The sequence below is a fragment of the Lissotriton vulgaris genome, chromosome 2_1 (assembly GCF_964263255.1).
Source record: "Lissotriton vulgaris chromosome 2_1, aLisVul1.2, whole genome shotgun sequence".
In the NCBI taxonomy this organism is placed as follows: domain Eukaryota; kingdom Metazoa; phylum Chordata; class Amphibia; order Caudata; family Salamandridae; genus Lissotriton; species Lissotriton vulgaris.
This window is the reverse complement of record NC_141687.1, coordinates 158,645,854-158,673,683: the sequence shown is the minus strand read 5'-3', so window position 1 is coordinate 158,673,683 and position 27,830 is coordinate 158,645,854. Positions and strand designations below refer to the sequence as shown.

The following is a 27,830-nucleotide window of genomic DNA, read 5'->3' as shown; positions in this document are numbered from 1 at the left end:
TGCTTGTCCATGTTGTTTTGACTATGTATTTATCTGCATTGTAGTTGCTTGCAGAAGCTATTGATGAGTCTGAGCACTTGCATATACCAGTCTGAGCACTTGCATATACCTGCTTGCGTGTGGTCTGGTTCTTGTGGCTTTCGTAGTTTTGAGAGGAGCAAGGGTGTATCAGACAGGTTGTAAGGGGTGCACAAGAAGTGAAACCGGCATTGAAACTGGAGATGGATCTGGGGAAGTTGTTGGTGTGCTATGGCTGGTGGTGTAGGAGTTCTGAGAACTAGTTTCTTCTGAAATTATTTGTTCCAGTCTCCTCATGAAGATTTTGCAATGATTTTAATTTGGTGGTGCGGTATGTGGTGTGTCTAGACTAGGTGATTGGTGTTGGCTTGTCCACTGTGATGTTGCTGAAGTTGGTGAAGATGGGGTCCAGTAGATGTTCAGTGGCATGTGTGTGTGGGTCTGTGACATTCCACTCACAGGGTGAACCACAGTTTGCTCGTTTGGGGGTTGGTGAGGTCCGCTTGGCTGCAGTTGAGGTCACCGAGCATGTTGAAGGTGCTGGAGTACATTATAAGGGAGAGCTGTCAAAATTCATGATGCTGCTGCAAATATTGGCCATGAGGTCTGGGCGGTGGCACTACGCAAGGGTGCCTCAGAGTGTAGTTGGCAGTGATGAGGAGTTTGAAAGTCGCTGTTGCTGGTGGTGCTTTCTGAAGAGGTGGACCATTGGATGGATTCCTTCTAGAGGATTGGGCTTTCTCCTTCAGGGTCAGTTAACCTTGTTGTGCAATCTTGTATCCAGGTAGGATTACTATGGTGATGTTGGGAGCTGACAAATGAGTCAGTCAGAATGAGCAGGTCCGGTAAATAAACATGCAGCAGGTCCCAGATTTCGGTGGGGTCTTTAGTGAGGGAGCGTGCTGAGGAGTATGCAGGACAGGGAGCGGTGAAGCATGTGGGTGGAGGAGGTCGGGAGAGCATGACTGTGTGGGTCTAATGTGAGAGGTGTAGAGGGCATGAAGAGTGTGCAGGGGTGCAGGAGAAAAGACAGAAGGTGCAGGAGAACCCCCCTTCGGTGTCAGCTGGGGAGGCATGGCAACAACAATGGGTGTTGCATCTAGAGTTCAGGGTGCGGGGCAGTGGAGTAGTATGGGGGGGGTGATGGCTGGAACAAGGAACAGGAGTTCTGGCACTGGGTGCGGCATGGGCAGGCACAGACGGGCTTGCCTTTGGTATGCCTTTGTCGTGCTAGCAGCGCGTCCATGTTGTTACTGCCATTAAGTAAGAGGGGTTGGAGAAGCCGGGTGGTAGTCGGAGCTACGTTCTTGGTGCGAAGTGCACGGAGCTTGAAAAACTAGGCAAGAAGCAACAAGAACGGCGGACAAAGGCAGCAAACAAATGCTGCAAAAAAGAACAGCAAAGAAAGGCACATAAAAGTAACAAAGAAAAAGTGAGATAGAGTCGAAAAAAGCACACAAAAGGGAAAAACAGGCATGTCAAAGAATGAGCGGGAAAGAGACAGGTACAAAATGTGTCAAAGGATGTAAGAGAAAGGCACAGAAATGGTGACAGAGTGAGAAAGAAGGGCACAGAAAGTGTCAAAGAGAGAGAGTGCAGTAGAAGCACATAGAGAGCAGAAGATCAAGGCAGGGAACCTCGTGTCAGTGCTAGTGCGGGCCCGAATGGCTGGGCCTGGTCAGAGGACGAAGTACAAGTAAGGATGCAGACAAAGGCTCTAGAAAGGGGCCAGGAGAAATCTGCTTAATGGCTGATGCGTGCTGCTGCCGCCGCCATTACGTGGGAAGGGGGAAATCAGCTGTGGAAGTAGACAAGGCTAAGCATGGGGTGGGAAGGGGGCAGGTTGTGTAACACCTGAGGAGACAGAAGAGGCCACTGCGGTGGAGAAGGGTGTGAAAAAGATCAAGAGATAAGAGAAAGTGGCATGAATGGAGGCGCAAAGCACAGAATGATGGAAAACAGCAGCAGCAAAGAAAAGCATTAGAAAGCAGAGAACAGTGGAAAAAAGCTCTAAACAAAAATCAGCAGAGAAAGGCGAGAAAAAGAGCAGCAAAGAATAAGTGGAAGTGAATGAGAAGCACAAAGACTGGCGCAGAAAGACTCAAAGAAGCAGCAACAAGAATAAGATTGAGTGGGAAAAGCATAAAAGTGTCAAGAAGTGAGACAAACACAAAAAGCTTCAGGAAAAGAGTGAAAAAGTACAGAGCCAGGCACAGGACACGCTAAAAAATGAAAGATAAAGGCACAGAAAGTGTTAGAGTGAAAGAGAAGAGCACAGAAAGCATCACGGAGAGAGAGATCGCAGAATGAGAATAGAGAAAGCAGACGGTTGAGTGAAAAAGACAGAGGTCAAGTGGGCCCAAAAGGGCTGGGCCTTGTCAGAGGATAGGTTACAGGCAAAGGTGCAGTGTTATGTTTCTTTAATGGTTGTGTACCTCGTGCTGTAGCGCGAGGAATGCATTGTATACTGCCTCGTGTGTTTTTATTTAAGTGTGGGTTTCATCTTTCAGTTGTTCTCCCTGACAGCAGGGCATTGTATGCTGCGGTTAGCTGGAGGAGAGGAGGACTTCGTGAGACCTGCTGTATCGATGTTCTTATTAATGGAATAAATCATTATCTTATGATCTTGGTGTCGAATCCATTACTTAACATGCAGGTACTAGGCAGGGGCTAAGTAGAGCCTGCTAATTTCACTACAAGACCGGAGGCTAGCATTATGCAATAACCTTTTATTGCTGCGCCAACGTGCAGCCCTTTAAAGAATATTATTACATCATAAATATTAGAATGTTCGTGAAGGACTATAAGTATCCAGTGTGCACGATCCCATTCCTCCTCTTTTATTAGATGCTCCTCAACAAGATAAGTATATGATCTTCTGCTATAACAACCATACTATTGAATCTGAGAAAAATGTATCATGTTATGTCTAATCAACTAATAATGATTTTAATGTACAGTGTAATATTGTTAACTTTTTTCCATCTTACTGTGAAATGTATTCATAGCTAAGGTATTTATTTAAGGAGTATTATATAGCGTTGGCCAGACCCGAGGGTATCAGAGCGCTTTCCAACAGTTATAATACAGGAATCCCAAATAATCATAGGTATACATATTGGTTCGGAAGTCCCGGCGTGTAGTGCAACATTGAAGCAGGGCAGTCCAGAGAGTCTCGCAGAGTGCATGATTGTCTTGTGCTGAACCATATTCAGGGAGGAGGGGAGTGGGTAGGGGCAAAAGGGTGCTAGGAGGAGGTAGATTTTGGTGACAAAGTGTCATGGTGCTGCTGAATGCAGGTATGTGCCCTTCAGCGCTGGTTACCTGTCCGGGAAGGCACGGTTGAGGAAGAGGTCTTTTAGGAGTTTTTTTAATTTTCCAAAGGACGGGATAGTCCTAATATTTTCTGCGATGGAGTTCCAGATTTTGGGTGCGTTTCCAGTGAAGGATCGTGCAGTGGTTTTCAGTTTGTGTGCTTTAATAGGAATAAGCAGAAGGGAGTTGGAGCTCCAGAGGTTCCTAGTCAATAAAACATTCACAACTTAACTTAGGGAGAAAATACAGGAGGCCAGTTGAACATTTTCAACTCTTAGAGTGAAAAGGCTGTGGCGTGACTGTGAGCCAAAGCTGTAATTAAGATACAAAAGGGCATGAGCACCCATACTCCGACTCACACACCGAATAACCACACTGAAAGTAGACACGTAGTTGATTAGGGTCAATGCAAGCGCATCTAATAATAGTGAGAAAGTCGCCAACCAAGCAGGCCGAAAGACAGAGGTGCACATACTCGTAGGCTGCTCTGTCATGAAGCTCCGAGCTAACCTCTTGTCCCGTCAGCCATCCCTGATGAAATAGTCAAAACGCCGGTGTGCACGTCTGGCGAAAAAGTGGATATTCTATAAAGCAATGCATGCTAACTTTGGGCGGCCCGAACCCGCTGGCGTGCATTCGGGTCCCGCGGACTTGGTTGGGGGGGCTAGGCGTTCTCCACCGACGGCCCCTTGGATCCAGGCCATTATCCGGATCCGCGCCAATTGACCTGATTACGCCTCCACTGGCGCCGCCTCCACTGGCGCCACCACCACCGGCGCCGCTTCCTCTGGCACCACTACCGCATTCAACGCCAGTCGGTCTCCCGGCCTCCATGCTGATGTGGAGCCAGATCCGGAACAGCGTCTGCTGATTTCGGATCCGGCACCAAGAGGGGTTTTTGTGCCCCTGTTCACTCCTGGGGTCCCTTTCCGTCCTGATTGGCAACCAGAGGAAGAGGACTGGGAAGGCTTAGGTGACCCTCTTACTGCACAGTTGGATAGTGAAGAGGACTGCAGAAAGAAACTGGGGGATGCCAGCGGTATGGACACCTCCCATGACCTTGGCATGTTGTCGCCTCCTGCCGTGGCTACGGAGGCGGCAGCATTACATGCAGTTGTCTTGTGTCGAACTCCCGACAGTGGCAGTCAGGATTAACCTCCTGACAGAGGTGCTTAAGCCTGCTGCAAGCTCTTCAGAGCCTCTGCTTCCGTTCAATGAGACCCTTACCAGCGTCTTTTTGGGCACCTGGTCCAGGCCCAACGCTGGGGCTCCTGTGGGTAGGATGATTGCCCAACGCCACCGACCGGCTCCGGGTGACCCCACTTGCCTCTTGCAACACCCCACCCCCTGAGAGCTTGGTGGTCCAAGCCTCTACTTCCAAGAGTGCATTCCCTACCACTCCACCGGAAAGGGAATCCAAGAAGCTGGATCATCTTGGGAAGAAGATTTTCTCTTCCACCAGCTTGGGACTGCGGTCGGAAAACACCGCATGTCTATTGGGCCGTTAATCCCACTCTGTGTGGGACTCGGTTGCGCAGGTGCTGCCGGAGGAGGCCTGGACAGTGCTGTCCCAGGCTATTGCTACCTGGAGGAATGCAGCAAAGTTTACCATCTGTTGTGGGCTGGATACCGGCGACACTGGGCAGGACGATTTCCACGTCGGTAGCTCTTCAACGCTACTCCTGGATGAGATAGACTGGCTTTTCAGGGGATGTCCAGAATACCCTCATGGACAAAGGGCTTGTCCATGAGGGTATTCTGGACATCGCCTTGTCACCTTTTCGGCAACAAAGCAGACAACGCTTTAGAGCGTTTAAAGGACTCACGAGCTATGGCCAAGTCATTGGGCCACTCCAGCTGCCCTGCTTAGTCTGCTTTTCGCTATGTCCTGCTCAGAGCCACAGGCCGCAGCAAGTTACCTAACCTTTGCGCGGCCGGGGACCTGGGAACAACCGTTGTGATTCCGGGGGCCAGCAGGCGGGCCAGTTCACCAACCCCTCCCTCTGCAGCAGCCTCCAAACCTTCCTAGTCCGACATTTAAGACCCATCAAACGCCAGGATTCGCCATCACCTCCCCCACTGACACACCATCACGTTGGACAGGTGGATTTTGCAGATAGTCCGAAGGGGCTACTCTCTCTCCTTAGAGGCTACCCCTCCAGCCATGCCACCACAATACTACCGCAAGTCGGAGGATCACCTGGCCCTTCTCCAGCAGGAAGTTACGTCTCTCTTGGCCAAGGGAGCCATTGAGCGCATTCCTGTCCCAGAAGTAGGTTGTGGTTGTTATTCCCACTGCTTTCTGGTCCCCAAGAAGGACAAGGGCTTGCATCCTATCTTGGATCTCTGGAATGTCAACCGCTTCCTCTGGAAGGAGAAGTTCAAGATGTTGACGCTTGCTCAGGTCTCGTCTGCCCTTGACCCGGAAGACTGGACGGTAGCGTTGGACTTGCAGAACGCTTATTTTCACATCCCCGTCCTGCCGGCCCAATGTTACCTGTGGTTCACGGTAGGCCACGAGCATTTTCAATGTAATGTGCTTCCCTTTGGCCTTACCAGTGCCCCTCGGAAGTTCACGAAAGTGATGACGGTGGTCGCAGCTCATCTGAGCAGATCAGGGGTTTCAGTCTTCCCCTATCTCGACGACTGGCTGTTGAAGGCGGGCTTGCCCTAGCCAGTCGTCTCCCACCTTCAGACTTCAGCCGACCTCCTGCATTCGCTGGGCTTCTCCATCAGTGTGCCGAAGTCACACCTGATTCCCTCTCATAAGCTCCTCTTCATCTGAGCGGTTCTGGACACAACGCAGTTTTGGGTATTTCCGACCGAACAGCGAGTCTGGGATATTCAGGCTATGATTCCGATCTTTCAGCCTCTATCCCGGGTTTCGGTCAGAATTACCCTGAGGCTGCTGGGCCTCATGGCTTCCCGCATCCTGCTGGTCGATTATGCCAGGTGGCATATGCAGGCTCTTCAGTGGGACCTAAAGTTCCAGTGGGCGGAGCATATGGGGAATCTGTCTGATTGCGTCAAGATCTCGGAGGGCACTGCACGACAATTGCAGTGGTGGCTCACGAACCAGGATTGGGTCAACGGCAGATCCCTCTCCCTTCCCCAACCAGAACACACAGTGGTGACGGATGCATCCCTTCTGGAATGGGGTGGCCACATGGGAGAGCCGGAGATCGGAGGCCTTTGGTCTCTGGCGGAGTCCGGGCTTCATGTCAACCTTCTGGAGCTCAGGACGATCAGTATTGCACTCAAGGCATTCCTTCCCTCTGTCCGGGGAAGAGTAGTGCAGGTGTTCAGGGACAACACCACCGCCATGTGGTACTGCAACAAACAGGACGGGGTGGGGTTGTGGACCCTATGTGAAGAGGCCTTCCGCCTCCGGACATGGCTAGAACATCAGGGCATACCCTTGGTGGTTCAACAACTGTCAAGTTCACTGAACGCCAGGACCGACAAACTCAGCCGTTGGTGCATGATGCATCACGAATGGCATCTTCACTCGGAGGTGGTGCAAGGTCTCTTTCGACTGTGGGGAGAGCCTTGGTTAGATCTATTCACCACCTAGGAGAATGTGCAATGTCAGCAATTCTGCGCGATAGAATTTCCAAGGCGGTACTCGCTAGGCAATGCTTTTTGTCGCGAGTGTAGTTGCGGTCTGTTGTATGCCTTTCCGCCTATACCACTTCTGCCCAGAGTGCTGTAGATCAGGCACAACCAGGCCCAAGTCATCCTTGTTGCTCCACACTGGGCCTGAAGAGTCTGGTATCCAGAGCTGCTCAACATGCCCATCGATCCTACGACCTATTTGCCTCTTCGGGAGGATCTTCTGTCGCAGCAACAGGGGACGGTCCTCCACCCGAACCTGTCCAACCGCTAGCCTCCTTGCATGGAGATTGATCGGCGGCAGTTGACACCGTTTGACCTGCCTCCTTAAGTCTGCGATGTAATCTTGGCAGCCAGGCGTCCCTCCACTAAGTCGGTATAACAAATTTATGGCATGGTGCACAGCAAAGGCTGTGGATCCCCTCTCTGCCCCGCTTTCTAAGGTTCTCTTTTCCCTCCTTTCTTTGGCCCAGCAGGGCTCTGCTCTGGGCACTATCAAGGGCTATCTCGCAGCCATCTCTGCCTTCATTCGGCTTCCAGATCAGCCTTCTCTTTTCAAGTCCCCCGTTGTCAATCGTTTCTTGAAAGGCATAACTCATTTCTTTCCACCTATTCCTTTAGTTATGCCTCAGTGGGACTTGAATCTCGTTTTAACTTATTTAATGTGCGCTCCATTTGAGCGGCTTCACAACTGTCCTTTGAGACTACGGACCCTAAAAACTGCTTTCCTGGTTGCCATCACATCTGCCAGAAGAGTGTGTGAGCTCCAGGCTCTTTCATCTAAGCCTCCTTTCCTGTCTGTCCATCCGGGATAAGGTAGTGCTCAGGACTCGTCCATCTTTCCTGCCCAAGGTTGTCACTGCCTTTCACATCGGGCAGCCCATCACTTTGGCCACCTTCTTTCCGCCTCCACATGCTTCGAAAGAGAGGCTCCAACGTCTGGACCCAAAACATGCGCTTTCCTTTAATCTGGATCACACCAAACAGTTCTGGGTGGATGACCAGCTCTTTGTTGGGTACATGGGCGCCAAGAAAGGTCAGGCTGTACACAAGAGGACTATCTCCCGAAGGGTCGTTTTGTGTATGGAAGCCTGCTATTCTCTGACGAAGAAGGAGCCTCCAGTGTGGCTGCACACCCAATCCACAGCAATCACTGCTCTGGGATGAGGCGTTCCTCTGTAAGACACTTGTCAGGCAGCTACGTGGGCTTTGTTGCACAGTTTCACGAAACACTACTGTCTTGACAGTCAAGTCCAGAGAGATGGCTTCTTTGGCCGTTCTGTTCTCCAGGACTTTCTGGTGTGATCTAGGTTTGCAGACCCACCTGGGGTTGGTATTGCTGGAATATCTCTTCTAAGGCAAGGAATCTATACCTAATGTGTTTCTTTCAGATGAACAAGTTACTTACCTTCTGTAAAGATATATCTGTAAGAAACATTAGTTAGTTATAGATTCCTTACCGCCCCATCCATTCTCCCCGTTCTGCAAATTGATTTCTAGGGTTAAAGCGATCCTTTCAGGGCCCTGGTTTTGTGCACCAGTGGTCAGTGTCTTGCATTGCTCTGCGTTTCTGTAAAGTCGTGTACAGAACCAACATCAGCGTGCGAGGCCGGCCTCTAAGCAGCTACAGCAACGTCATCCCGGCGCCAACGCCGACCGACGCCACATTCCGACGCGTAGAGGTATTGCTGACAAAAAAACTTTCCGGATCCAGTCTGACGCCTGGGGGTAATTCTAAGGTAAGGAATCATTAAGTAACTAATGTTTAGTACAGATATATCGTTACCGAAAGTAAGTAACTTGTTCATTCAGTATAAACCAATCTTACAATTTTTTAAGGAGAACACTTTACCACTGCTAAGCAGTGCTAGAGGTCTAAGGCCAGCAAAAACAAAATCAACAAAACAGGAGGTCTAAAGGCAAAATGTTAGGGGGAAAGCCACGTCAAGGATGTTAGGTCAATGCCATTAAAACAAGATCCCCAAAGATACTGACTCAATTCAGCTCCTGCTTTAAAATAGAATACAGGGTACCAAATACATTGAGAGGACAAGCCTATATGCAGTCCAACAGATAATTTTGAGAACTCAGGAAAATAGCAGGTTTATTTTTAGCAGACAAATTCTCAGGCTTGTCTGATTGGGGTTCATGGATCTCTGGTAACTAGAGTAAGTAGCGAGATTGGGGTTGGAAACAGATTTAAGTTAAGTGTTTCAGTGATTTAACAGTAACAGGTAGTGGGTCGATTAGGGAGGAAGTAAAGGAGGATGATGAATTTTGTTTGGTTCTAACTCTGGTTTAGGTGAGAGTGGGGGGGACTGCGAGCTGGTGTATTTTTGGAGCATCCGCGTTATTTTGTGGTGGGATATGGAGTTATATATTTCTCAGGTGGGGTTGAGCAAGCAAAGGACAGGACTCGTTTTGAGGTAATTCCCTGTGTGTTTGCAGGGAGGTAGTTGAGGGAGGGGGTATTGGGTGTGTTTAAGCATTTTTTGGTTTACTGTACGTCACTATTGAGCAGTCTATTGAGCTGTCTTTTTTATTTTATTTGTTTTCAGTGACCCCTGACGAAGAGTCTTGTGACTCGAAATGCATTGGGAGTAATGAAATGAGCTCATTCTGTAACACAATTGCTCCTTTACATGTCACTGTTGAAGGCCTGGATGGGCACGCAGGAGGCATTTGAAATTTTGAATAAAGAACTAAGGTGCAATCAAGCTGTCTCCGGAGTGATGCAATTGAGCAGAAAGATTGATGAAATATGGATTAGAACAAATGATTGGTATACAATAGTTGAAATATGGGCGAATTTTGGAGGAAGTGGCCTAATGATAGGAAATATTCCTCACTTCGCGGTAAGACATGTGGGCTCACTAGTGGTGAGCCCTTCTGGTGATATTATGATGAGCTGGGACTTGGGACGGTTCCCAGCACCTGTTAACGCACGCACTAACAGAAATCAGTTGCTACATAACGGTTTAAACTTAAGGGAAGGAGTGCATTCTACTACACACTTGTTTTTTGCTTCCCACTTCATATACAACATTGGAAGAACCATTATCTCCTCTGCTCTCACCTTTATCAACACCTCCACAGCAACCCCCACCTTCCTGTCTTCCTGGAAAGTGGCAGAAGTCAACGCCCTAATGTAGTTACCAACAACAGACCCAAACACCCTCAGAACCCAAAAAACCTTCTTGATTGTTCTTTTTCTAGGTAAAGTCATCGTGAAAGCTATCCCCACCAAACTTGCATACAACCTAGAACGCCATCAACTCACAGTTAGCTCTCAATCTGGTTTTCGCACCAACCATAGCACAGAAACAGCCACTGTATATTTCAGTACCATCCTTGACTGAAGTGAAACGGCCACACTCCTCCTTCTCGACCTCTCCGCAGATTTCGATACGGTGTCCCTAAACTCAGTCATCAGAAAAACTTCAGCACTTGTGTATCTGCGGCCTGGCCGTCAAGTGAATAACCTCCTTTCTCACAGACAGAACTCAACGAGTCGGACCCCCAAACACACACCTCAGAATCCAAGAAACTCATCTGCGGAGTCCCTTAAGGATCATTGCTCAGCCCAACACTTTTCAATGACTACATGACGCCCTTCGCAGACATTGTCAGAGCCCACAGCATCAACACAATATCCTACACTCATGGCACACAGCGCATCCTTCCCCTTACCAACTTACCTAGCATTGCCAAAGCAACCTTCGCCAACTGCATGAGCAACGTCACTGATAGTGAAGTAGTGTGGCTCACTGGTTAGAGGCGGCAGACCCGAGAGCAGAGGACGGCCCGGGACCAGGGTTCGATTCCCGGCGCGGCAGGTTTCTGGACCAGGGTCAGCGGACTCGATAATTCTCTCGCCTCGGTGCCCACTCTGATCAGCGTTCACACTCGGCAACTCTGGGCATTAGCTTGCCTCATCTTCACTAACGGCCCCACCAGACCGCCGGGGATGCCTGGTCTCACCCTGGAGATACCCATTAAGGGACCATCTCTCAGGGAAGCCAGGAAGGGTTTCGCAGCGGTCGAAGCGCCTTGGGACCCTCCGGGTAAGTAGTGCGCTATATAAATGCCTATTCATACATACACACACACACACACTGATTGGATGAAAAACAACTACCTCCAGCTCAACACATGCAAAATTGAAGTCCTAATATTCGGCAACAACCACTCCCCCCAGGACGCCTCTTGGTGATAATCTGAACATGGCCTCCCACACACTCCTGCAGACAATGCCAGGAACCTCAGGATCATCCTGGACACCAGCCTCTCCAGGAAAAGACAGATCAGCGCTGTCGCCTCACGTCTTGCAAATGCTATGCAAGATTTTTAAATGGATCCCACTTAACACTAGACAAACAGTCACCCAGGCTCTTATCACAACCAGCCTTGACTACGGATATGCCCCTACATCAGAATACCAGCCCATGTCATATGCCGACCCCAAACCACCCAGAATGCTGCCACCAGGCTCATCCTGGTCATCCCAAAAAAATAACCTCATCCCTCGACACCTCAACAATCTCCACTGGCTCCCAGTCCAGGAAATATCCAAGTTCAAGCAATTCACGCATGCCTACAAAACTCTCCACAACACCGTTCCAGCTTAGCTCAACCACCGCCTAACTTCTAGAAACCCACCAGACACCTTCGATCTGCGCCCCAGGCAATAGCACACCTCCCTCATCTGGAGAAGACCAGAATCGGAGGCCTTCCTTCTCATACTTTGCAGCCAAGACTTCGAAGGAACGACCTCTGGCTACACATCAGAACCTACTCCTCCCTCATGGACTTCCAAATGAATCCCAAGACATGGCTGCTCCAGACAAAAACAGTATTTTCTCCTCCTTTCTCCTTAGGCTTGCCCTACTCAGCGCCTTGATACCCTCACAGGTGATTAGTTATGTTATGTTATGTTATTTTTATACTTCTATAGCGCACGGCCACTCCACGGAGTATCCCGGCGCTTTATCGAAGGAAACCCAACCAGTCGTACTCTAAAAACTAACATACCATAGTCTGAGCTTATCAGTCACACGTATATGGCTACAAAAGAAAAAGGACAACAATGCAGTTGTCTAGCCTGCATTAAATCAGAAGTTACAAGAATTTTAACAAGTTAGTTTTCAATCCTAGAAGAAGGAAAATGCTTTGAAGATTCACTCTCCAGTCTTGAAACTGAATCACACCCAGTCATGGGAAGTTAAGGTTGTTGACCACTATATAAAGGAGGACCAAGTCACTCCAAACAACACATGTTAACCAACTACATAAGCCTAATACCAAATTCATATTCTATTTCAGTCACATTTTTCAAACAAAGAGGGAGAGAAACCATTTCAAGGTAGAAGAATACCAGATGTTAAACCAATTGTTGTCATCAAAAGAAAGCTATTAGTCACAAGTAGAGCAACATTACCAAGAGTGTATTGAATCTAATAAAACATTGTGAGTAGGAACAGTGCTCAGTGTGGGGTTTATTTATTTATTTATCCATTTATAGAGCGCATAGTTACACCACCGGTGTGTCCCTGCACTAAAACAGACACTCTGAAGGAAGCAAAGAATATTCCCATATGAATATATATTATGAAAATGTTCTCGAATGGTGTTGGAGGTATTCTTGTTCCCTTGTGGACACACAAAATGTCGTGTTGTGATGGTTATGTTATGTTATGTTATTCGGAATTTGTTAAGCGCACGGTCACCCAGGGGTTTCATGGCGCTGAATGAGACAGATGGTAAATGAAGAGACAGATGGTGACAATGCTCTAACCGTGCGCTTGTTTGAATAACCAGGTCTTCAAAGCTCCCCTAAACTCTGTCAGCTTAGTGCAGTTCCGAATAGACAAGGGGAAGGAATTCCAGGTTTTTGGGGCAAGGTATGCGAAACGGGATCCACCAAGTCGTTTCTTTTTAAACGTAGGCAGCGTGAGGAGGGACAGGTGGGCAGAACGAAGGTCACGGGTCGGTTCGTATTTATTTATGAGTTGATTGACGAACCTGGGACTTTTTCCGTGGAGAGCTTTGAAGATTATGCAGCCTACCTTAAAGGTGATCCGTTGGGCTATAGGGAGCCAATGAAGGGAGGCTAACAGAGGTTTGGCTGACTTCCTGCGATTGCTCTTGAATATTAATCTGGCCGCTTGATTTGGAACAATCTGCATGCGTTTAGCAATGGCGAGGGGTAGGCCCAAGTAGATGGAGTTGGAAAAGTCTAGTCGCGAGAGGACCAATGCGAGTACCACCTGGATGAGAGCGGAGTGAGTCAGCAGATGGGCGATTTCTTGATCTTTCTTAACTGAAAGAAGCAGGAGGAGATCACTGTTCCGACCTGGGTTTTCAGTGAGAGGTCGGAGCAGAGAGTGACCCCGAGGCTCTTCACTGACTGAGAGGGGGATGGAGGGGTGCCCATTGAGGCCGGCCAGAAGTGGGAGCCCCAGCTTAATGCGCTGTTACTGGGGAGTACAAGCTCGGTCTTTCCTGGATTGAGCTTGAGATGGTTCTGATCCATCCAGCTCTGGATGTGCAGCATGGTCGTTTGGAATTCCTCAGTGGAGTCCGTGGAGTTGAGGGGGAATACCAGCTGCAAGTCATCCGCATAGTTGTAAATGGTGACTTTCCTGTTTTTCAGAGAGTGCAGTAGCGGTTTAAGATATAAGTTAAAAAGGAGGGGAGATAATGAGGAGCCCTGTGGGACAACGCAAGTGGTGGAGAGTATAGGTGCCATAAAGTTCTCCAGCTTTACAGCCTGGGATCTATCCGTCAGAAAGGACTTAATCCAGTCAAGAGCCGCGCCGCTGAGGCCGGCTTGTTCCACACGGTGTAATAAGATGGTGTGATCCACCGTGTCGAACGCGGCCGACAAGTCGAGTAGTACGAGGGCTTGGTGGATTCCATTATCGGCATTGGTCCTTAGAGTATTCTGGACAGCGAGGATCACCGCCTCGGTGGAGTGTGCCTGGCGGAACCCGGCTTGGTTGGATTCCAGGTAGTCGGATGTTTCTATGAAGTTGGATATGCAGCTGGTTACATGGGCTTCAAGCAGCTTGGCGCCGTAAGGGAGAAGGGATATGGGGCGGTAATTGGAAAGATTTAAGGGATCTGCACCCGGTTTCTTAATTAGAGGGACTAGGGTGGCATTTTTAAATGAATTGGGGACTATTCCTCGTGATAGGGAAGTGTTCAGAAGGGGAAGTATGCCTTGAGGGAGTGCAGCGTAAACTTCCTTCAGTATATGCGGGGGGCAAGGATCATTGGGGGAACCAGATTTTACACGGTTCATCAGTTCCAGGAATTTGGGTGGATCGATGGGAGGGATATCCTGGAGTATATTAGGGTTTCTGCTGATGTCCGAGTAGTCTGCCATGACATGATTAGTTTGAATACTATTTTTTATGATGTCGATCTTCTCCTTGAAGAAATCGTTGAGCAGGGTGCACATTATTTGAGATGATGGTTGAGAGGGAGAGGTTCTGGAATCGTTACACAAGTCGTTTACGACTCTGAAGATTTCCCTCGATTTGTTTTGAGCATTAGAGATTTTTTCTGAGAAAAAAGCTGCTTTGGCAGATAGGATAGCGCTCTTATAGTTTTTACGAGCTGTCGTATATGATGATCTATCTGTGTCGTGGTAGCCGTGCCTCCACTTCCTCTCTAGTTGGCGGAGTTCTAATTTCTGTTTTTTTAAGTCGGCAGAGAACCACCTGTGGGCGTCCATGCGACGGGCGCGGGAGAACCTGGTTAAGGGAGCATGTTCGTTGCATGCAGAAAGAAGCCACTCAGTGTGTGCTTTATCCATCAAGTTGATGTCAGGGGCCGGGGTAGGGATGGAGTTAATCAGGGTGCATAGGAAATCTTGGAAGTTTAGAGATCTCCATTTCCTGGCTAGCCCCCCCGAGGGAGCATGATTTTTTGGGTTGCCCTGAGAGGTGATGGAAAATTTCAATAGGTGGTGGTCAGACCAAATGCATGGTGAGGCCGTGGGGCTGGAGGTAGGGATATTGTGAGACCAAATGTGGTCTAAGATATGTCCTTTTTCGTGGGTGGGGGTCAGGACGTATTGACGGAAATTTAGATTGGAGAGGAGCTCGAAAAGTTCTGTGGCATGAGGTCCGGCTTCCAAATTATGGAACCAGTAGTTGAGGTCCCCTATTACCATGACCTTGTCATAATCAACGACTAAACCTGCTAATTGCTCAGACAGGGAGGCTGGGAAGGAAGGCATGGATGTAGGTGGCCGGTAGATCAATACTAGCACCATGGTTCCTATGTCGGTGTCAGATTTGATGACTAAGTTTTCAGTATCTGGTAAGTCTAGAGGAGGTAGGGTGGTGAACGTATGGTCTTTATGGATGATGGCGGCGACGCCTCCTCCGGATTTTCCTGATTTTCTATTTGCTGACAGGATGTAATAATCTGCTGGTAGGGCAGTGAGAATGTCTGGCAAGGAATCTGCAGTGAGCCATGTTTCGGAGACAAATAGTATGTCTGGTCTATCCGACTTAAGTAGTAGAAAAATATCTAGTTGATGTTTAACTAGGGATCTGGTATTAAGATAAAGACAGCGGAGGGTCAGGATATTGGGGTTAGAGGAGGGCTTAGTGGGGTTAGGACTTTGAGATGAGGTAGAAGATGGCTCTTGCATGTGATGGTGAGGATAAATATTGCTGGCCTTTAGACGAGCATGTGTGATCGGATCGAGGGATGGGAGAGCAGAGTTCTGTAGAGAATGCAGTTCAGGGGAGGAGTACCTGATGAAAACTCCATTCTGCCTGGTCCCTGGGCCCGTCCAGGCGCGGACGGGCGCAGACGGGCTTGCCTTAGGCGCGCCTTCGGTGCGCAAACGGCGCGCCCGCTGCGCTCGTCCGCTGCGCGTCCTTGGGAGGCACATGGTAATAAGGAAACTGATGGAAGAGAGGGGGCGTGGCCTCGCTCGAGTGGGCGTGGCTTGTGCGTGATGGGGAGATGGCGGCAAAATTATCCTGAGCTACGTGACAGCGCTAAGGTCCGCTGCGCGTCTGCTCCAGGGGGCGCCTAGTCCCAGGTAAAGGTGCTCAGGGGGAAGGAAGGAGTTTTAAAAAACGAGCAAATAAAACACAATTAAACAATATTAGCAGCACAAATCTCCCGGCTTTCCGCTTCAGGAGGAGGATATGTTTCTGGCGCACTCGTAGTCAGCGCGGCGTTTTATACGTCAGAGAGGGGGCGTGGCCTCGCTCGAGTGGGTGTGGCTTGTGCGTGATGGGGAGATGGCGGCAAAATTACCCTGAGCTACGTGACAGCGCTAAGGTCCGCTGCGCGTCTGCTCCAGGGGGCGCCTAGTCCCAGGTAAAGGTGCTCAGGGGGAAGGAAGGAGTTTTAAAAAACGAGCAAATAAAACACAATTAAAAAATATTAGCAGCACAAATCTCCCGGCTTTCCGCTTCAGGAGTAGGATATGTCTCTGGCGCGCTCGTAGTCAGCGCGGCGTTTTATACGTCAGAGAGGGGGCGTGGCCTCGCTCGAGTGGGCGTGGCTTGTGCGTGATGGGGAGATGGCGGCAAAATTACCCTGAGCTACGTGACAGCGCTAAGGTCCGCTGCGGGTCTGCTCCAGGGGGCGCCTAGTCCCAGGTAAAGGTGCTCAGGGGGAAGGAAGGAGTTTTAAAAAACGAGCAAATAAAACACAATTAAACAATATTAGCAGCACAAATCTCCCGGCTTTCCGCCTCAGGAGTAGGATAGGTCTCTGGCGCGCTCGTGGTCAGCGCGGCGTTTTATACGTCAGAGAGGGGGCGTGGCCTTGCTCGAGTGGGCGTGGCTTGTGCGTGATGGGGAGATGGCGGCAAAATTACACTGAGCTACGTGACAGCGCTAAGGTCCGCTGCGCGTCTGCTCCAGGGGGCGCCTAGTCCCAGGTAAAGGTGCTCAGGGGGAAGGAAGGAGTTTTAAAAAACGAGCAAATAAAACACAATTAAACAATATTATTGTTGTAGAACTTCATCGAGGACCCTCTAACACTTGTGCTCTTCTTTTTAAAACTCTTTCATCCTGGAAAGTCAGTGTTGGAACAGCCAGCTAACCCTTTGCAGGCACACAGTGAGTGCAACACCATACATATATGTAGTAGAAATCTCATGATCACTGGTGCTTGGGCATAGAAAGACATGCAGGATTATCATCTGTGGAGAAAACAAAAGTACAATACCTTGGACTTTTACGGGGTCTGGGGACTAATCTGAAGAGGTATAACCCAGACCTTGAAGGCTGGCTCTGGAGGACTGAGGACCTTCCTGCATAAATAACAAGACCCCTTCAAATGATCTGGATATGCTTGAAGGAATGCTGCATTTTCTGTGGTCAAAGGTAGGAAACCCCCACAGGCTGACTCCCTCTTTCCATTTGATTCTGCGGTTGCTTATGTATTGAACGGGAAAGCCTCACACTGCGGATGAGTTGCTACAGTTGTACTTCCTTCAATATGAATTTTTTCAGTCAGTCCGCTGCACTGGGTGTGGTCCGGACAAGTAATCAGAAAATAAAAAAGCACAACAAAAACCCACAGATTCTTTTAACAGACATGGTAACTCACAATAAGCAACCAACAGAAAAGGGCATCCAGAAAATCCTCCACGGTGAATATTGCTAGAATAAAAACAGACTTATTTGACATTCTATCGTCATGGGACGCACAATGTCAAAAAGGCCAATCAGAGGCTGTTTGACAGGTCATGGAAAGTGCAAATGGGGAGAAAAGGCTATTAAAAATGAAGCTAATATTCAAGAAAAAAAAGTATTTCTCAGCTGGAAAAAACAATAAAGAAAATACAAATCTAAAAAACTGCTTCACCCAAACCCGCTACCGACACAAATACATAAATTGACTTTGGGCTCATATTTGGAATCTCTGCTCCACGGAGCAGAAAATAAACCTAAGGCCAACTGTTAATGCTGTGCATTGTGTGAAACAATACATCAGCAGCCTAAAGTTTTGCTTTCATTTTCTTAGCGAAGAATTGAACAGGGTTTCATAAACAATGTTTTTTGCTTTTTAATTCTACTGTTTGTTTTTTTATTTAAAAAAAAAGGAATGCAGCTATTTAGAATTTTTTTGAGATATTTTTTCTTGTTGAAATCATAAGTAAATAATCCCACACCTGGGGTAAAAGATATTCAGTGTTTATGAATATTAGTGAAGAGCCCATAATAAAAAAGTGATATCTTGTGGCCCACTAGTGCAATAATTTCTTAAGCGAAGTTATTTTGCATCCAAATTTATATTACACAGACACCCACCGATATGACTTTTGAGAGTGTATGCCCAAATTATACAATTCCTATTCTTTGATAATAAATAACACGCAGGATTCATGCACATTTAAAACAGATGTTTAGTTTGTTTTAAAACATATTTACAATTGTACATATTTACTTATGATTAACCATTGCAAGAGCGATGTAAAGATAAAATATGAAACAGTAGTACCCAAGAAAACCTTAAAAGTCAAACATCATTGAACCATGGAAGCATTGCCAGGGAACAACGGCAGCTTTATCACGAAGGGCCTGATTTAGAATTCAGCAGAAGGGTTACTCACTGACGGAGACCACCGCTTGCTGTACTGCAAGTGCCATTGGATATAATGCGCCGGACGGGATTCTCTGTTCTATTTGTGATCGTGTAACCTACCTGCCAAAATCTAAATCAGGACCTACATTCCTACAGCACTCCAGATAAGGACCCTAAATGTATTTTGTATTGTATTTGAAAATTACATCTCAACATTTCCCACCTTCATGTCTCCCCTTAGTCTTATAAACCTATGAATATCACTTTGAGAATCCGATGCATGCCAATGTAGTGTGATGCAAGTAAAGTCAACACATGCATTCAGTGCAAATGTGCTTGATGTAATGTACCAAGGGCCCATGTATGAGTGTCTACCCTGTCACATAACATATTCACTGCTATAATTTGCTTGGTACCAGTACCAGCGCGGACATGGGAAACCTTGAAGTTAGCAACCGAATGTGGCTGTCTCCTAACCCAAAACGCCATCTAGACTGGAGTGTTTGCTATGGAAATAAATAGTGCTAGGATTTACGGTAAGCATGCACAGTTATAGGTGTCGGAGGAAGGATGTTGTTGACTCTGGAGTGTCAACTTAGCATGCATGCAGGTTCACCTTTGTGGGAGCCTCAATACTTTTATGGCAAAATCAAATGTGGATTGTAACGGGAAGGCCGCTCGCAAGCTGGCAATAAAAAACAACTTGTTTTTCACCAGAGAAAACCATCAATCCACTAGAATTGTTTTTTCATCAACATGTACCCTTATTTTCAGATGCAGTCTGACTGAAAACATAAAATGTACAGCAGCGCACATTAATTCAGAAGAATGGAAGAGAACGTATCAGTTCAATGAGGTTTTACAATTCTGACGTGCTTTGTTATAGAAAGGTATAAATTAGCAAAAACATCGGCAAGCAAAAAGTTAACTGCTCCTCATTTCAATAAATAGGATTTATCTTACAAGATTAATTACACTAAAAAGTATATCGTACCTTTGAAAACCTTGCAAATTAAATTCATTGTATTTGTAAACACTAAATACAGCAGAATGTAAATCATTAAGAGTCCACTATGCAGGAGAACACCAGCCAACCCCGTTTAACATTATCCTGCATATACTTGAGGCTGTAACGGTGGGGGCAGCTTGTCGTTCTCCACATTTTCAGAGTCAATGGCAGCCAACGGCTGACTTTTAGCTTTGATATCCAGGGGATATTTCTCAACTATATCCTGAACCTCCTTACTGATCCCATCAGTCCAGTCAATGAGGTCCTTCTCAAGCTTCTTGGCTTCATTGACAATTCTTTCTTGTCGTTCGTTTAACTGTGAGATGAGGTCCAGGTTTTTGTGCATCTGCTGGACACCCAAACACATATTGGAAGACCAGTTTTCAGAATCCTGCTTCTTTGGAGATGCCTGGCCAGACATGTACCGGTCAAAATCCTCTTCGCTTAAATTTAGCGACTGAGCATCTAGTTTTTCAATGAAGGCTATAGCACAGCACTAGAAAAAGAAGGATCTCTGTTAGGATCTAGTATTTTCTTAATTAAGTACCAACAGAAAAATAAATTAGTAGCATTGACAAGCCAAAATGATCACTTTTTCTTAACAAAATGAATACATAAAAAAATTCCTTGTAATGCTTAAAATCTAGTAAATGTGAAGAGAAGAAATGTATTTACAAGCTTTATAATTATTGTAATACTGGACATTTAAGACAGATACAATTAAGGTGTCAATTATTTTAACACAGGGTGAAATCTAGATGCAGAGTATCTAATTCAGGAAATGAGTAAGGGGGTTCTTATGGGTAGAGGGGTCTTACAAAGCGCATCATCAAAATCTAGGAGCAAAGCATGAGTTAGCAGAATGGTGGTCAACAATTACAAGGACCGAATATAGAAATGTAATGAGTTGACAGACTATAAAATTGAAAAGCGATGAACCGGTCTTAGTGTACCAGTATTTTGGTCCCAGATATCACCTCTCGGCTCTATAGAAACGTACCTCAAGGATACATTTTCAACACCAATACAGACTCAGGTTTCTATTGATGGGTGCCAGACCTCACTCACTCACTCTGAACTAGCAAACCCGCAAGTTCTAATTAAATAAGTTAGTTGTAGGATTTTTTATATTTTTCCCCAAAACATGGTAATTCCTTCTAGTCTCTGTTGAGCAGGAACATAAATCTTCCCAGGCTTGACCCAAATCTGTGGGGAATGTTTTCATGGGGGAGATTCCAGGGGAGTGTCTGTGGCACATAAACGTGCCTGCAGCATTTAGGTGCAGGGTAGCAGTGGACCCAGGGAAAACTACTAACCTGACAATTCTTAAAACTAAATAAACAGGTGACCAGAATGCATGAATACCAGCATGTTTTATTTCCTAGAACCTACTGCAAACGTCAAATATGGGGTGAAAATCATCGTTTTTATCTGACAGAAAACTTCAGAGCAAATGACAAAGGTCCTATCCATCAATGATCATACACTTTCCGCAGAAAACAATGATACCCCACATATGTGGCTGGCCTATTGCACAGGACAGGAGTGAGTAGGCCAAAATTGTGAGAATGCAAAGAGAACATTGATACTCTACTGATAACATTGTCACTTATTTGGGCTGTTCTTGTCAGTATGGACCAAGGGGGCAAAATTACCTTGTTTACAGAGTTTGCTTATGAAATATAACAAATGGAGGGACTAGGAGCTAATTATAAGGTTCAGCACCCATGCTCCTTAAATGTAATGATTAAACTTAGAAGTATGTTGGTCCTCCAGCGAAAGAACATTAGGGTGGAGAAGAGGTATGCCGGAGCTTGTCAACTGGATCGGGGTATCTGATTGATCAGAATTGAAAGCCCTCACACACCAAGAAAGGGGCTTCATCGTTGGGCTGCCCCACGTTGGCCCAGCGCTGTAATGTCCAACAGGTCCCTTAAGGGGGCTCTTTGTCAGAGGTCTTTTCGACTTAAATGCCATAATGATGAGTGCAAGTGAGGACATTGCTTGTAGGGGGTGGTGTACTGAGTGGTTAAAATGTCTAAGGAGTACCTTAGACGGTGTAATAAGGTGGTTCCCTTGACAAGTAAAAACAAATAAACTAAGGGTTGTGGTTTAGCCACCGACCAAAATGGCAGCAGACTAGAGGAGCTCTGGACCAAGCCCCCATAATCCGCACCAAATCTGTAATTTAGCTCCAGCAGGCTGAAGGAGATAATGCTCACGAGGAGGGAGAAATCAATATCTCGCTGGCGCACCGAAACAAACTATAACGACAGAGCCGGTGACGTGCGCAGATCGCAGCAAAAGGAAGCACCAAGAGGGCGATGGAGTCTGCCGTTACTGAGAGCAGAGTGCTGGGAGAAGTCTGGTCTCAAACACTCTAGCGACCCAAGACAGAGAAAGTGGTAGTGCCGCCGTCATTATCTGAGCCGAGCAGCGAGGGAGGTAATGACGCAGCTCAGACGCGGCCTCGCTGGTGTGCCCAAGTGACACAGCGGGCCACTGTGATAGCGGAGCTGCTGCAAAGACTGAGGCGGGCCACGGGACAGCCCGATCCAGGCGGAAGGAGCGGCCCTGACCCATACTGTGCCTGGGGCCTGGCATTACCAGCATGAAAGAGGTGAGTGGGGCGAAGGGGGCCCAACGATTGGAGGAGGCAACAACACGAGCGCACACCCCCAGCAGCAAAGTGCCTGAGTCCCAGCAGATGAGAGCGGGTGCCAGGAGTGAAGCAAGAATTTGTTCTCCCCTTGGGCCCCCCCTTGCAGCGACAAGGGAATATAACTGGCGAGACAAGGTGGCAGATATATCCGGCCAAAGCTGCCAACAGGCGGTGGGCTAATTGATCTCTGGCCGTGTTGGCCTCTCCCCGCCAAGAAGAAGGTAGCCTGAACAGATTGCCAGGCAGGGTCACCAGCAATAGACAGCCTGAGGGTCCAGCGGGCTTCCCACCAACCAGGGCGAACATGTGGATACTGAGACGCACACATTGTCCAGGTAGCAGGCAAAACAGAAATGGGGAAACACCAAGCAGCGGGCCCCATTCAATCTAACAAACTGGATAACTATACCTTTACGAAGCCCCTGTCTAGCGCAGAGGAGGAAAGGGGGATGGAGGAGCAGTCGTTAGCAGTTGTAATGGCCGCTATCTGGGATGGTAAAGGCTCCCTAGAGCCCAAAATAGATGCAGTGTCCACAGAAGTGACTTTAATCAGGGCAGACCTCTCCAAATCAAGTGAAAAAGTGTCACCGGCCGAGATCCAAATTACTCAACTAAAGTCCAAAACGAAGCGCCTCGAAGAACAGGTGCATAGCCTAACCCAACAGACTGCACATATGGCGGAGCGGCTAGAATACCAGGCCGGATGGGCAAGGAGGAACAATATAAGCGTGGTTGGCGTCCCGGAAGAAGTGGAGGGGCTCAACGTAGACCTATTCATAGAAGACCTCCTAAACAAACTGCAGTCCCTCGTCTATCATGATTATTCTCCGTCGAGAGGGCGCATAGAGCGCCAGTGCCACTTTCAAAGCCTGGTGTGCTTCAGCGTACTATTATAGCAAGGATATTCAACCACTGAGATGGAGACGGTATACTGCAAGCGGCGAGATCGAAAGGAGATGTGAAATATGAAAATACCTGGAAAAGCTTATTCCCACATTTTACCCTACACGTTCAGAGGCAACGAAGAAGCTTTGAAACAGTCAAAAAAGAGCTGAGAGCCAAGGACTTAAAGTACATGAAGATGTTTCCAGCCAAACTACGTGTAATAGCCGACGGGAAAACATGGCACTCCACCACACGGGAGGAGATGTGGGAGTGGTTGGAGGGTTGGTGCACTGTTGGCCGAAGCCCTGGCAAAGAGATGCATCGCAAGGGGGGGGGGCGAGCCAGAGGAGACAAACTCCATGAAGTGGTAGAAGAGCAGTAAGACAGGTCCCTGGCGCCCGAGGGCCGACAGAGTCCTGAGGAAGCACAAGAGTAACAGGGGATACCGGGGCGCAGGTAAGACGAGAGACTGGACGATGCCGCCCTCACACATTATACCCCTGAGATGATAGATGAACACAGACACTCACTTCAGCGGGAATGGAACTTGTGTAAGATTGACCCCGAAGAGACACATTAAGGCATATAACTACATGTCAGGCTGGTCGGACAGGAATAAAATAACGTTGGTAGATTGAGTCAGGTTGAGCTAAGCTTCCTCTTAGATTAGTCATTAATTAGAATTGTTATTGTTAGTTATCGGGTGACAGGTGCTCTGCAGATTTGAAAGTTGGAGTCTTCACAACCTTAAAAGCAGGGTTGCAGGGTGGGGAATTTTTTCCTTAAGTAGGTTATCCGAGATTTACACAGAGGAAAGATCGGAAGTCTGTGCCACTGATGCAACCCGCCATGATATGGGTACTGGACAAGAGTCCCCATTCAAATGACTAGCTTTGCATACTCCTGTCATCTAGTGTTGGGTCCGTATTTTTGCAAGTTGTTTTTCTTCAAAGAAGTCTTTCCAGTCACAAGGTAAGGTGACTCCTCCTTTCGGTGATAGTGTGCATGGGAACCGACTCTATTGTTAGATTGCTGGCCCTGCAAGAGTGTTGGAATGAAGTGAGTGTAGTAAAGAGATGTTCATGCGTAGATAATGTAAATAATGAGAACTGTAACACCTACAGGCACCCCGGGAGGAAGGTGAGTGCATGTGAATCAACAGCTCTACATGCTAAGAACAGATGCTTACTGGAGAGTAACATAATCTGTTCGACGCATGTGTGCTGTAGATACACATGCTTTGCATGGACAATATAGCAGTATTTTCCAAAAGCGATGGCTAACCAGTAGATGTTGTAGTTGTCTGAAAAAGTGTTTTTAGCACTGCCGGCCCTACATTGGCTTGTTGGCGTGCTAGTGCATCCACACAATAGTGCAGCTGCCGTCCATGCAGGTAACAGTGGTAGGGTGGTGGGGCTGGGTAAGGTGTGATTTGAGGGACAATGCCAAGGGAAAATCTATTATTTATTTATTTTTCCCTCTGCATCGTCCCTTGAAATCCCGCCTTACCCGGGCCCACTGCTGTTACCTGCATGGACCGCGGCTGCAATAGTGTTTGCTAATTGTGTGTGGTGTAAACCATGTTGCTGCTTTACAAGTGTCAGCTATAGGAATGTTCCCTAAAAAGGCCATAGATGCCCCTATTTTGCAAGTGGAGTGCACTATAAGGGGTATAAAGTTCTTTTAGTTTTTGCATAGCAAGTTTGAATACATTTAACAATCCATCTTGAAATCCAGATTTAGAAATCGGATTGCTTTTGTGAGGTGGTAAAATGAAACAAACAGTTGCTTTGTTTTACGAAAATCTATTGTTTTTTCGATATAATAAAGTAAAGCTCTTTTGACAGCAAGTGTGTGAAGAGCTCGTGCTGCTACTGAATCAGGTTGAGGAAAGAACAAAGGTAACTCAACTGACTCACTAACTCTTCTTAATGAAGTGATTGCAATTTGAAATGCAACTTTCCAAGAGAGAAACTGCGAGGGACACTTGTGGAGTGGTTTAAAGGATAAACCCTTACGTCTTGTGAGTACAACATTAAGATTCCATACTGGTGCTGGTGAAATTCTTGGTTGTATAACTCTCTTTAAATCCACAATAAAGGCTTGGATGACAGGAACTTTGAACAAAGACACAGGCTGTTGGTTTTGAAAATGCGCAGCTACTGCAGCAAGATGTAACCAAATAGAAGTGCAAGCATTGTTGTACATTTAGAAGGTAACGGACAATGTTCTGAAGAGAAGCATCTATTAATGCAGTAAACAACAAATATTTTCCATTTTGCTGCATAGCAAGCTCTTGTAGAAGGTTTTTTAGCTTCTTTAAGCATAGTCAAACAGTCTGGTGGCAAATTTAAATATACAAACTTTATGACTTCAGGAGCCAAATTGCTAAGTTGACCTCCTTGGGATTTGGATGCTTGATTTCTCCATGGTTCTGTGTGAGGAGACTGGAGGTGTGATAGAGCTTTTGATGTAGAATTACTGAGAGCTCTAACAGAGTAGTGTACCACGGTTGATGGGCCCAAGTGGGAGCTACCAAAATCAGAGTGTGATCTTTGCCTGAGTTTCCAAACCACAAACGGAAGAAGTGGGAGAGGCAGAAAAGCATAGGCAAATATCCCTGACCAATTCATCCATAGGACATTTCCTTTGGAGAGATGTTGTGGGAACCGGGAAGTGAAATTTTGGCATTGTGCGTTGTCTACTGTGGCAAAGAGATCTATTTGTGGGTGTCCCCATTATAAAAAGTATGGAAGGAGAACTTGAGGATGAAGTTACCACTCGTGTATTTGTAGTCTTCTTCTGCTGAGGAGGTCGTCAATTTGATTGTTCACTCCCAGGAGGTGTTTTGCCAGAGTGTGAATCTTGTGATGGATTGCCCATTTCCAAATTGTCTGAGACAGGCATTAGTTGGAGAGAGCGTGAAGACTGTAGGTGAGACTTAGAACGTTGACCGTGAAACCCAATTGGTGGAGTAAGGTGTAGAGTGGTCCGAGTGTTTTGTAAACACTTTTGGTGTGTGCTGGTCTTGATGAGCCAGTCGTCTAAGTAAGGGAAAACATAGATTTGTTGTCTTCTGAGATGAGCTGCTACTACTGCTATGCATTTTGTAAATCCACTGGGAGCAGTAGTTACTCCGAATGGAACTCCTTTGAACTGATAGTGTTTGCCTGCTATCACAAATCTGAGATATTTGCGATGAGCTTGATGAATGGGAATGTGAAAATATGCGTCTTAAGTCCAGTGTGGACAAAACAAAAATCGCCTTGCTGTAGAAGAGGAAGAACCTGCTGAAGCGTTACCATATAGAAATGTTGTGATTGTATGTGGTGCTTTAACTCTCTGAGATCCAAAATTGGTCTTAAGGAACTGTCCTTTTTGGGAATTAGAAAATAAAGAGAGTAAACCCCTGAACCTTGGTACTCAAACTGAACTGGTTCTATGGCTCCCTTTTCTAAGAGAGATTGCACCTGTTTGAGTAACTGCAAATTTTCTAACAACGGATTTGGTGGATTAGAGGTGAGCTCCAGGCAATAACCATGTTAGAAAATGTCGAGAACCCATTTGCCGGATGTTATAGATTGCCACATGGGGAAAAACTGTTGAAGTCTTCCTCCAACAGGCGTTGAGCGATTGGTGAGAAGTGTGGGCAAGTCCCTGTTTATTAGGGGAAGGGGTGTTACATGTGTGGCGGCTTTACTCCTACCTTTGGAATGGTTTCCTCTATATCTTCCTCTGTAGAAACCTCTAGAGGGAAAGGATTGGTTGTTGCTTTGTAAGAGGAAACATTTGGGTCTACGGATGTTGTTTTGGACCCTGCTCTGTAAAACAAGCCTCAAAAGGAACCAATCATCAATAAACTTTATTTCGGTCAGTAGGACCTCAAAAGTGCAATAAAAATAAAATAACATCATGAAACACATACATGTTTTTATAAAGATGAGGAATAGATAAAAATCTTGATATACATTATTACTGAACATTAAAATTAAAAAAATTCACAAGCCTATTGAAGAGTCCTATAACCTGAAATGGGGGACAACGGATGCCATCGCAGAGGGTTGTACTGAGCTAAAAACAAGAACTCATCTATGGAAAGTGCATAGTGCGAATAATAGATAAATAAGTTAGTTGTATAAAAAATGTTGATAAAAAGGTGACCATAATCTTAACTTACAAAGGTTAGCACGGCCCTCGCACTGTAATTGCTCACTGCTAGAGGCTACTTCTACACAAGGTGTTTTTACAAAAGTGTGGAAGTGAACTGATTAATTACCAGTTGCCTCAAGCAGTGGGCAGACCAGTTTTTGTCAAAGCAGAATAACGAGACTAAAAGTTTAAGACCAACAAGAGTAACCACGGGACGGTGGACTGCCCAACTAATAGAAGAGTAAAATAATTACATTTCTACTGTGGGGGCTTCTTTCACTTGTTTGGGAGTTTTTAGAAGAAGTCTACGAGTGCACCACATGGAAAATAAAAAACCTGCAACTGAATAAACAATAGGGATACTGGTATCATACTTGAGAATCCTGAACCCCTCCGAACATTGTCTAGTCCCAAGGTTCCTGCAGATCTGCACTAGCCAACGTTTTCTTGCTTTATAGTAGCCAGGGCAGCTGAAGAACACATTGAGTACTGACTCATCAGGGCAATCACAAGCCGGGCAATTCGAGACTTGCAAACTCCTCCATTTGTGGGTAAAGCAGCGGAGTGCCAACACCCCATACCTATGCTGAAGGTAAAGTTTTCTAGCAGCAG

General features: G+C 46.8%; 1 protein-coding gene across 2 annotated transcripts in view; it reads right to left on the bottom strand.

The window, feature by feature from the left end:
• Positions 1 to 18,313: 18,313 nt before the first annotated feature.
• RABGEF1 (RAB guanine nucleotide exchange factor 1) overlaps positions 18,314 to 27,830 on the bottom strand; it is a 415,118-nt gene continuing 405,601 nt past the window's right edge. Inside the window, exon 10 of one of the 2 annotated variants that reach the window (XM_086954629.1) lies at positions 18,314 to 20,018. In XM_086954629.1, the coding sequence (XP_086810755.1) occupies positions 19,620 to 20,018 (399 nt within the window). In that variant the 3' untranslated portion in view covers positions 18,314 to 19,619. The remainder of the gene's footprint in view (positions 20,019 to 27,830) is intronic. The other variant, XM_086954628.1, reaches the window with a different exon arrangement.